Genomic DNA, 11658 nt, shown 5'->3' with positions numbered 1-11658 from the left:
TGAAATTTTCCGTCGTTCGATATAGAATTTTTGAAAATTTCTATGTATCCAAATGCCAAACAATAATTATAAGTTAAAAAAATACTATTAAAATGTAATGGAATCAATAAAATAATAAAAATAAGGCAAAAAACTCAAACTAATCAATTTTGAAAACTAATTTGTTACCCCGAGAAAATATTTTAACCCGAGCCCGTTTATAATGGGTCAACCCGATATGGCCCAACATGTCAAGGTCTAGCCCAGTTTGGACTATGTTGGACTTTGACCAAGGCTGGTCATTATGGGCCCACCCAAGTTGTTTCTAATGGGCCGCAAGTATTCTTTTATAATTCAAGTAAGACTCTGATATATATGAGATAAGTCTGGATCTTTTCAAATATTCACGAGATAGAGATAAGCTTACAAATGGACCAATGGATGAAGAGTCCTAGTCCAGGACATGTTATAATTCGACTAGGTAACTTACTATTTTTCCCCTATAAATACAGGTATTGTTATGATTTTATTCATTATTCATTACTTACTCTTCATTATTCATCACACATTCACTCTCACTTTTACATTCACGCACTCATATATCTCAGTTTTCGCATTAATCATACCCTCTGCCTTCAAGACACTGACTTAGACATCGGAGGGGTCACGCCGAAAACACTTTCGGCGCCCCTTGACCTAGCTGTTGCTTGCGCAGATTTCATTGATACCCGACCCGACCTACTATATAAAGGAATTGGAGGATCCATTCTACCAGACCGAACCCGAGATAAAATTTCGACATCATCAATTGGCGCCGTCTGTGGGAATTTGAAAACAAAGGGTTAAGATGATGAGTACAAGAGAAGAAACAAATTTCGGATTCTCGCATGGCTTGCACATCACAAACTTGTGAAAATCATTGAAATTAATTGAACCGTTGGATCGGGTTCAAATTTTGTATGCATATTTATTAATACGTTTTCTAGGATCTGAACGGTGAAGATCGTGATTGGTATCTTGTAGAATCAGATCTAGACCGACGAACAGACGTTGCTCTCTCGCACAGCTTCTATGTGTTTTTCACATGGCTTGCGCATCAGAAACTTGCAAAAATCATACGAATTAATTGAACCATCGGATCGGGTTCAAATTTTTCAGACATATTTATTAATATGTGATACCCCCAGGAGGAAATCACCTCAGCTCATAAATGATCCTAAGGTAAAAGGAACATCCCTAATTTATCAGAGAGAGTTCAGGATCTCAGCTCGGGAACTCGGGAGATCGGCCAAGCTCCACCACCTTAACTTCCAGCTCTGGTCGGGAGCTCGGCCTCGGGAGCTCGGGAGCTCGGCCAAGCTCCACCACTATAATTGCCAGCTCGGGTCGGGAGCTCGGCCTCGGGAGCTCAGCTCAGGTGTCTGGGAGCTCAGCTCATCCCTGATGACAATAAGGAGTTAATTGGTTGAATTTGTTCGGCAACCTCGATGAACCAGCTAGAATGTTAGGATCAGTGTTTGAGATAAGATTCGGGCGAGATCTCAGCCTAGATATTCGGGATCGTGATCCTGTGATTCTCGGGTTCTTAATAAGGGAGGTAAGCGAAAATTACGGAGCTTTCTCCTATAAATATCAGGTTCATTTTCATTATTTGCATCCTAATTCTTGACTCGTATTCACACACCACTCTCTATATTTTCGCTATCCTAGCATCTGACTTGAGCGTCGGAGGGGATACCGCGGAACACCTTCCGGCCTCCCTTTAACACTCTTGTTAGTGGTTTCAGGTCAGCAGAAGCAGTTCATATTTTATTTGGAGGAGTTTCTTCAGCTCATCTAAGGAGATCACTTAATTGAGGTACATCAATTGGCGCCGTCTGTGGGAAAATCGAGCTAAGACGTAGATATGGCAGGAAGAGGAAGAGGAAGGGGAAGAGGAAATGTGGCGGATATGACTGTAGATCAGCTCAGCCAGTTCATCACTCAAACGGTGCAAGCGGCCATGGGTCACAATCCACCACCTCCTCCCGTGGGTCAGCCAAACCCAATGGATGCGGTGTGGGAAGAGATTAGGAGACTAGGTCGGCAAGTAGGAGGTCGGCCTGGGCCTATACAAAGGGAAAGTCCTTTTGCTCGAGCTATTCTAGATGAGGAACTCCCTGCAAATTTTAAGCAGCCTACTTTAGGGGAATATGACGGGAGCTCAGATCCGGAGGAACATTTGGGGAGATTTGAAAATGCAGCCTTGTTGCATAGATATTCAGATGCAATTAAATGTCGGGTCTTCCTCACTACTTTGGTAAGGTCAGCCCAGCAATGGTTCAACCTTTTACAGCCTGGTAGTATTCAAAGTTTCAATGACTTCAGCTCAGCTTTTCTACACCAATATGCGAGTAGCAAGAAATATTTGAAGACTTCTCTCAGTTTGTTCAATATGAAACAATCTGAGGTGGAATCGTTGCGGGAGTATGTTCAGTGCTTCAATACAGCAGCTCTGGAAGTACCTGCTGCCACTGCTGACACCTTGGTCAACTCTTTCACTCAAGGGTTGAGAGGAGGGGAGTTTTTCAGATCCTTAGTCAAGAAGCCTCCTTTGACTTATGATGAGCTCCTTAGTAGAGCTGAGAAGTACGTGAATTTGGAGGATGCACAGCGGCAGAGGAGACAGGAAGGAACGTCTGGGAGTAAGCCCAGTGCCAAGGTGGGAGCAAAGGCAGAGGGGAAGACAGAAGGAGGAAGGAAGAGGGTGGCAGAAGAGATGAACAGGGTCAAAGGACTCTACCCTTATGTACCCCTATCGGTGAGCCTGGAGAAGGCAATGCAAGTATGTGAGGATAGGCGAGCACTGGTGAGGCCCCGCAATGCTGAGAAAGGCCCGCGGTTACCGCCATCTGACAAGTTTTGCGATTTTCATCAGGAGTATGGGCATATCACCAATGATTGTCAAAGGCTAGGTGAGGAGGTTCAAAGGATCATGTATGATGACCCTCGAATCAGAGCTGAGCTGACTCGAAGAGCAAATCCTCCTCGCCAAGGTCGAGCTCCCCAATGGAGGAATCAAAGGAATGAAGTTAGAGAGAATCAAGGTGATCATCAGGGAAGAGCTCCTCCAAACGGTCAAGGAGATAGGGTGCAGCAGATTGCAAATCATCCCAATCGGGGTGTTATCCATATGATCTCCGGGGGTAGTACGGATGGAGATTCGGGGAGGGCTCGCAAAGCTCACGGGCGTAGGTTGGAAAATTTTGAGGTAAGTTCTCAGCTCAGCTGTCCCACTGACCCGAACATCAGTTTCGGAAGGGAAGATTTAAAGGATGTGGTGCTACCTCATAATGATCCCCTACTGGTCACCTTGACCATAGCCAATTATGATGTGGCTCGTATCTTTGTGGATACTGGGAGCTCAGTAAACATTATCTTTAAAGAAACTCTGGACCAAATGAAATTGGAAGGATTTGAATTGGATCCAATCACCACAGAGTTGTATGGGTTCACAGGTCATGCTCTGCAACCAATGGGACAGATAGTGCTCCCCTTGTCCCTTGGGAGTGGAGAACAGAGAGTAACCAAAATGGCTTGCTTCACCGTGGTGGAGGCACCATCCTCTTTCAATGGAATATTGGGGCGCCCTGCCCTGAGTGATTTTTGAGCCGTGGCATCTACCTATCATCAGAAGTTGAAGTTCCCAAGTGGAAGAGAAGTGGGGGTTGTTCGGGGTGATCAGAAAGCAGCTCGGTTATGCTATGTGAATGAGGTAAGGATTGATTCAAAGAAGAAGAAGAGGGAAGTAGGAATGGTTTCAATAGGTCGAACATCAAAGGTGCACGGACAGAAGGTGCTTCTCATGTCCGAAGAAGGTCATGAGAAGGTGGAATTAATCCCGGGAGCTCAGATTGTCAAATTAGCTGCTGATCTGAGCCCATCAGTAAAGCAAAACTTGGTTGGTTGCTTAAAGAAGAACAAAGATGTTTTTGCTTGGTCTGTATCGGAGCTCACAGGGGTCAGTGCAGAAATTATGGTTCATCGACTAAATATTCTTGTGGGAGTAAGGCCGATAAAATAGAAGAAGAGACACTTTGGTCCAGACAAGGATAAGGTCATTAAAAAAGAGGTAGAGGAACTTCTTAAGGCGGGACACATTAGGAAAGTGCAATTCCCTAACTGGTTATCCAATGTGGTCCTTGTCCCTAAGAGTTCAGGCAAGTGGAGAATGTGTGTTGATTTCAGGGACTTAAATAAGGCGTGCCCAAAGGATTGCTATCCACTGCCTCGAATTGACCAATTGGTTGATTCAACGGCAGGTCATCAGTACTTATGCTTCATGGATGGATATCAGGGGTATCATCAAATTCCTCTAGTGGAGGAAGATCAGGACAAAGTAAGTTTCACCACCTCTCATGGAACTTTTTGTTACAGAGTGATGCCTTTTGGTTTGAAGAATGCAGGGGCCACTTATCAAAGACTCATGGACCGAGTGTTTGCCTCCCAAATTGGCAGAAATGTGGAAGTTTATGTAGATGATATTTTGGTAAAGTCTCAGGATGATGTGGGGTTGCTGACCGACCTTGAGGAGACTTTCTCGACTTTGAGGGCTTATCGGATGAAGCTTAATCCGGAGAAGTGTGTATTCGGAGTCAGGGGAGGTAAGTTTTTGGGGTATATGGTTACTGAGAGGGGCATAGAGGCCAATCCTGAGAAGGTGCAGGCTATTCGATCCATGTCTGCTCCCCGTAACTTGCAAGAAGTTCAAAGGTTGGCGGGAAGGATTGCAGCCTTGTCTCGATTTATATCAAGATCAGCCCATAGAAGCTTACCTTTCTTCAAGGTGCTTCGCAAAGCCAAGAAGTTTGAATGGGATGATGAATGCGGGAAGACATTCGATGATTTAAAAAGCTACTTAGCTGAACTCCCTGTGTTGGCTAAGGCAATTTCTGGTGAACCATTGTACATCTACTTATCAGCTTTGGAAGGGGCCGTTAGCTCAGTACTTATTAGGCAGGATAGAACAGCTCAACACCCTATCTATTTCTTCTCACATGCCCTTAAGGGTGCAGAACTTCGGTATTCGGAGGTGGAAAAGTTAGCATTAGCCCTGGTTATGACAGCAAGGAAGCTCAGACCTTACTTTCTATCACATCCTATTGTGGTACTAACCAACAGCCATATTGGGAGGATATTAACTCGAGTTGATATTTCGGGAAGGTTGGTAAAGTGGACTACGGAGCTCAGTGAGTATGATATCCAGTATGAACCAAGGACGGCCGTTAAGGCCCAGGCGTTAGCTGATTTTCTTGCCGAAATGAGACATATGGAAGCAGAGGATTTGTGGAAAGTATACGTTGACGGCTCTTCTAATAGTGAAGGATGTGGGGTGGGGGTGTTTTTGATCTCCCCTCATGGAGATGAGATCAGATTGGCAGTTAGGTTGGATTTTCGAGCTTCTAATAACGAAGCAGAGTATGAGGCTGTGTTGATTGGCCTCCGAGCAGCTAAGCAAGCTGGGGCAGCTCGGGTGCACCTCTACTCTGATTCACAGTTAGTAGCCCAGCAGGTGAATGGAACGTATGAAGTCAAAAATGAAAAGCTGAAGGAATATATGAAGGCGATAGAGGAAGCTAAGGGTTTCTTTGATGAGGTATTGTTTGAACAAATTCCGAGGGAGGGCAATGAAAAAGCAGATTATCTCGCCAAGATGGCTAGCTCACTTCATAGCTGGAAAACCAGGGAAGTTGTTGTGCAAGTGGAATTGACACCCTCTACTGAGCTCGCACCATTAGCTCAGGAAGAGAGAGACTGGAGAAAGGAGCTCTTGGATTACATAGAGAGGGGTGAGTTACCAAAGGATCCGAAGAAGGCATATCGGTTGAAACAGAGGAGTCTCCGCTTTGTGATGATGGAGGGATTTCTTTATAAGAGGTCATTTGCCGGACCTCTTCTCAAGTGTTTAGGCCCCAAGGAAGCTCATTATGTCCTAAAGGAGATACACGAGGGGTGTTGTGGTAATCATTTAGGATCTTATTCTCTAGCCCGTAAGGTTCTCTTGGCGGGATATTTTTGGCCCACTATTCTGAAAGATGCCCTAACTTTGGTGACTTCTTGTGATAGTTGTCAAAGACATAGTAGACTTCAGCACCAACCAGCAGCGTTAATGAAATGGATAGTAGTAGCATGTCCTTTCGATCAATGGGGAATTGATATTGTGGGTCCTTTCCCTCCAGCCCCAGCTCAAAAGAAATTCTTGCTGGTTGCCATTGATTACTTCTCTAAATGGGTTGAGGCAGAGGCCTTAGCTCGAATTACTGAAGGGGAAGTTTTGAAATTTCTGTGGAAGAATATTGTGTGCAGATTTGGAGTACCACGTAAGCTCATATCTGACAATGAGAGGCAGTTTCAAGGTTCTCGAGTGCAAGCTTGGTGTAAAAAAATGAAAATTCAGCAACACTTCACATCTGTTCATTATCCTCAGAGTAATGGTCAGGTGGAAGTAACCAATAGGTCTTTGGTGCAAAGCTTGAAGACGCGTTTGGGTCAAGCCCAGGGAAATTGGGTGGAAGAGCTCCCTAGTGTATTATGGTCATATCGTACCATACCAAGAATTGGAACTGGAGAGACTCCATTTAGTATGGTGTACGGAAATGAGGACGTCCTGCCAGTAGAAATTGGGGAGGAGTCGGCCCGGATCATTTTTTATGATGAAGAAAATGGAAAGAGAAGGAGAGAAGACCTAGACTTTTTGGGTGAGAAGAGAGAAGCTGCTGCTATCAGAATGGAGGCATACAAGAACAGGATAGCTCGGTCCTATAATCGTCGGGTGCGCAGGAAGGATTTCCAGGTAGAAGATTTGGTGTTGAGAAAAGTTCAGGAGATGGCTGTAGGGAAGCTCGACCCTAAATGGGAAGGACCATACAAGGTGGTGATGAGGCTCAGTTCGGATGCTTACTACTTGGAGGATTCAAAAGGAAAGATGTTAAAGAGACCTTGGAGCGCTTACAATTTACGCAAATATTATTCTTAAATGTTGCAAGTTCAATTTTCCTTTAAGTTGTAATTTATGCAAGCTACCTTCTACGTTTATCTATAAGCAGTTATTTTTTCAGAAATATCGATGTAAATGTGCCTCAGCTCATCACCTTAGTCACGCTTCTTAAGCCCCTGACTTTGGTTCAGCTCATCACCTTATTCACGCCTCTTAGGCCCCTGACTTGGGTTCAGCTCATCACCTTAGTCACGCCTCTTAGGCCCCTGACTTGGGTTCAGCTCATCACCTTAGTCATGCCTCTTAGGCCCCTGACTTGGGTTCAGCTCATCACCTTGGTCACGCCTCTTAGGCCCCTGACTTGGGTTCAGCTCATCACCTTGGTCACGCCTCTTAGGCCCCTGACTTGGGTTCAGCTCATCACCTTAGTCACGCCTCTTAGGCCCCTGACTTGGGTTCATCTCATCACCTTGGTCACGCCTCTTAGGCCCCTAACTTGGGTTCAGCTCATCACCTTGGTCACGCCTCTTAGGCCCCTGACTTGGATTCAGCTTATCACCTTGGTCACGCCTCTTAGGCCTCTGGCTTTGGTTCAGCTCATCATCTTAGTCACGCCTCTTAGGCCTCTGAATTGGGCTCAGCTCATCACCTTAGTCACGCCTCTTGGGCCCCTGACTTTGGTTCAGCCCTCTACCTTAGTTTGGTCACCTCGACCCTGACTCTCGGGCTCAGTTCAGTTACGGCACGTTGATTTCAGCCCTTAGCTCATTTTAGATACTCAAGTACAAATGGTGTTAGCAAGTTAGTTAAACACGTGCTTGATAATTATGAAGGGTCTCTTCATAGTGGTCTCATGGAGATGAGTTGGTGGTCCAGGAATTTTGGTTGGGGAGCTCGGGAGTTCGGGAGTCCGTTTAGGCAATCTGAGAACACATTTTAGGTCAGGTCGGAAGTTTGGTCCCAGAGGCTCAGCTCGGCTCCGATGGCTCAGCTCGGCTCCAACAGCTCAGCTCGGCTTCCGGGTGTTGGTTCACTTTTTAAACAAGTACTTTGCTCCCCTTAAGGAGCTCAGATCTGTTCAACGCCTCCGGGTGTTAGTTTATTTTTTAAACAAGTACTTAGCTCCCCTTAGGGAGATTAGCTCTGTTCAACGCCTCCGGGTGTTAGTTTATTTTAAAACAAGTACTTTGCTCCCCTAAGGGAGCTCAGCTCTGTTCAACGCCTCCGGGTGTTAGTTTATTTTTAAACAAGTACTTTGCTCCCCTTAAGGAGCTCAGCTCTGTTCAGCGCCTCCGAAAGTTTATTTTTAAATCCGTACTGTGCTCTCTCCGGGGAGCTCAGCTCAGCTCGACACTTTTGGGTGTTAGTTTATTTTTTAAAAAAATTCTAATGTTATTTCCCTTCATGGAGCTCAACTCAGCTTACCTTCGGGTGAGCCTATTTTGAAGAATTAATCTTACCTCCTCTAAGGGAGCTCGGCTCGGTTCAACCAAACACCATCAGCTTAAGCACCTGTAATACTATCGTACCAATACAGTGCCTGTTTAAACAAAGCTTATCAAGGTAAACTTAGAACAATTCAGGTTAGGTCGGGAACTCATTCAAGCGCTCGGGCGACATAAGGCAGGTCAGGTCGGGAACTCAGTCAAGTTCTCGGGCGACATAACCCAGGTCAGGTCGGGAACCCATTTAAGCTCTCGGGTCACATAAAACAGGTCAGGTCGGCAGCACGGACGTGGGAGCTCGGGAGATCGGCTAAGGTTCCCCGGCGTATTTGATAGCTCGGCTCGGGAGCTCAGTTCAAGAGTTTGGGTGTAACGACCCACTGTATCAAGACGGGTCTTTTCAGCGTGCTTATGTCCTCACTCACACGCACCCTGGAAAACTTCCCAGGGGGTCACTCATCCTATAATTTCCCCAAGTCAAGCACGCTTAACTTTAGAGTTCTTATATGATGAGCTCCCGAAAAGAAGATGCACCTTCTTGATATGAGTTGTACATATCAAATCTTTTGTACCTCTCATTCCGGTGTGGGATCGGTTCATTCATGTCACCCGTCGCCCATTCTTTGGTGGGGTTTCCATCTTTCAGGTATTAACCACCCATATTGCGGACCATGTACCGCCCTAGGACTTTTTGGCTCCGGGTGTCACATGCCCACCAGCTTCCGCTTGGTTCGTCCCCGAACCACACCGTACTGGGAGAGGCCAGGCTCTGATACCATTTGTAACGACCCACTGTATCAAGACGGGTCTTTTCAGCGTGCTTATGTCCTCACTCACACGCACCCTGGAAAACTTCCCAGGGGGTCACTCATCCTATAATTTCCCCAAGTCAAGCACGCTTAACTTTAGAGTTCTTATATGATGAGCTCCCGAAAAGAAGATGCACCTTCTTGATATGAGTTGTACATATCAAATCTTTTGTACCTCTCATTCCGGTGTGGGATCGGTTCATTCATGTCACCCGTCGCCCATTCTTTGGTGGGGTTTCCATCTTTCAGGTATTAACCACCCATATTGCGGACCATGTACCGCCCTAGGACTTTTTGGCTCCGGGTGTCACATGATTAAAATTGTAACACCCGGAAATTTTAATACGTAAATTCGCATGCATAATTAGGAGAAATTAATTTTAAAATAAGGGTTAAATGAATTTATGTGTTATTATGTGATTTATATGAATGATTTAAGTTATTTTAGCATTTAACCCAAAATTAGTGATTTTTGTGATTTATGGAAATTAATTGGTTTTGATCGCGTAGACGGGACCGTGGACGGACGAGATGCCAAAATATTTAGCCAAAAATATTTTATGAGTTTTTAAGCCTTAAAATATTATTTTAAGATATTTTGTCAAGAAAAATTTAGTATTTAGTTATATATTTATTTAATAGTTGATTTTTAGTCAAAATAAGTCATTTTAATGACTTTTATTAATATTTAAAAATTCCCTAATTTTATATTTCGGGATTTTGGTTGTGTTATCAGATTTTTTTATTATTATTAGGAGTTTTAAATAAAGTTTTGTTGGTATATTATCTTTATGTTGATTATTATTATTTATTTAAACCAATATCTACTCAAATTAAACCTAAAAATAAATCCCTATACCGATTAAAAATCTTTAGCCGCCTCCCCCATATTTTTTCATCATCTTCCTCACGTTTCATCAGCCTCCACCATAGTGTTGACAGAAAACTTCAACCTCCATAGCCGATCCATCATTTTCTTGGATTATTTTGGTCCGTTCGTCGTCCCGGAAGCCCGTAAACGCATCAATTTCCGTCCAATAATTATCAAGGCATGTCTAAAACTTTTCTTTGGCCACCATATGAGCTATTATTCATGCATGATTGTTCTTGTTCAGAATTTTTCATAAGTATTTCGAATTTATGCAAACTTTTGATGTTTGATGCATGTATATGAGAATTCATGATCATAACTCATGTTTTTGCCTAGCATGGTTCGGTCCAGGGCTAAGGGCTTGGTCAAGGGGTGTCCTAGGGTCCCTAGGGTCGAGTAGTGTGGTCGGTTTGAGGATGGAGGGGTCCAAGTCGAAGCCTTCCATTTCTGTTGCACAGCTCGCGCAGATTAGGGTCCTGAGGAAGAAGACTTCGTTCTCCTTCCTCAGGCCATTATTTTGGGTGAGGTTTGTTGGGTTTGAAAGCTTAGGATGTTGGCTAAGATTGAGGACTGGTTTCGTGGCCTTTGGTGGTCTGAGTCATCGGCACGAAGCAAAACGCTGGGACTGCTCCGGCTGCGCGCGAGCTGAGGAAGGGCCAACTTGCAGGGCTTCGTTCTCTGTCTCTAGGCAATGGTTTGGGCTGGTTCTTGTCGTGAAAGAACCGCCTGGGAGTTGGCTTGTTGAGGGTGGTGGTGCTCCGGCCATTGGTGGTCGGAGTTGGCCGGCCGAATGCCGGAAAAGGGGGCTGCTCGCACGGCCGAAGGAAAGGAGAGGAGGGGGGATCGGGTTTGGGGTTCTGGGTGGTTCCGGGTCGGGTCAGGGTAGTGGGTCGGGTCATTAGGGTCTAGGGTCGGGTCAGGTAGGTCCGGGTCCGGGCTAGGTGGGCCGGCTTGAGTATTTTTAATTTTAAAGTGTTTAATGTTTTAATTGGTTTTTAGGCCATTTAATTTGAAATAAAATTATTTGGGCTTCCAAATAATTTTATTTAGGCTTTTTAAATTATTTTTAAGTTAACCCAATAATTTTATGGGCCCGTGGGCCCATCGGAATTTTTGGGCTAGTCAGTGATTTTATTGGGTCAGTCTAGGAATTTTTATGAATTAATTAGTTATTGGGCCTAAATATTTTTATTTAAGCCCAATAACATTTAAGTATTTTATTTTAGTAAAAATTATAATTTTTAAAATTAGTTATTTAATTATGGGCTTTAAGTTAGTTAACAGGCTTTAAGTCAGTTAAGGGGTTTAGTAGAGAGACCAGCAGTCTGGACCAATCCATGAAAATAAACTAAGTCCGGAATATATATTTAATTATTTTTATGCATGAAGTCTATTTTAAGTAAAAGTATATTTATTATTAAAATTAATTAAATATATATTACGGACATATTTTAAGTGCATGCATACATGAAATATTTTATGATGTGTTTATGATTAAGAATTGAGCATGAAAATATTTTTATGGAAATTGAAGTGATGTGACAGCATAGAAGTGGGTTTTACCACTGACACAGAGGT

The 11658-nt window shown here is 44.1% G+C and overlaps 1 protein-coding gene across 1 annotated transcript; it reads left to right on the top strand.

The window, feature by feature from the left end:
* Positions 1-1885: 1885 nt before the first annotated feature.
* On the top strand, positions 1886-4042 carry LOC140866652 (uncharacterized). The gene is made up of 2 exons (XM_073271683.1): positions 1886-3541; positions 3653-4042. The coding sequence occupies exons 1-2, from the start codon at positions 1886-1888 to the stop codon at positions 4040-4042; spliced, it is 2046 nt and encodes a 681-aa protein (XP_073127784.1).
* Positions 4043-11658: the final 7616 nt, after the last annotated feature.

Source organism: Henckelia pumila, chromosome 1, assembly GCF_033568475.1.
Source record: "Henckelia pumila isolate YLH828 chromosome 1, ASM3356847v2, whole genome shotgun sequence".
Lineage (NCBI taxonomy): Eukaryota > Viridiplantae > Streptophyta > Magnoliopsida > Lamiales > Gesneriaceae > Henckelia > Henckelia pumila.
Note: the sequence above shows the minus strand (reverse complement) of the source record. Positions and strands in the feature narration are given on the sequence as shown.

Coding starts and splice junctions, on each gene's coding strand:
- LOC140866652 (XM_073271683.1), top strand. CDS start 1,886: ATGGCAGGAAGAGGAAGAGGAAGGGGAAGAGGAAATGTGGCGGATATG. Junction 3,542..3,652: donor TTGGGAGTGGAGAACAGAGA/GTAACCAAAATG, acceptor ACCTATCATCAG/AAGTTGAAGTTCCCAAGTGG.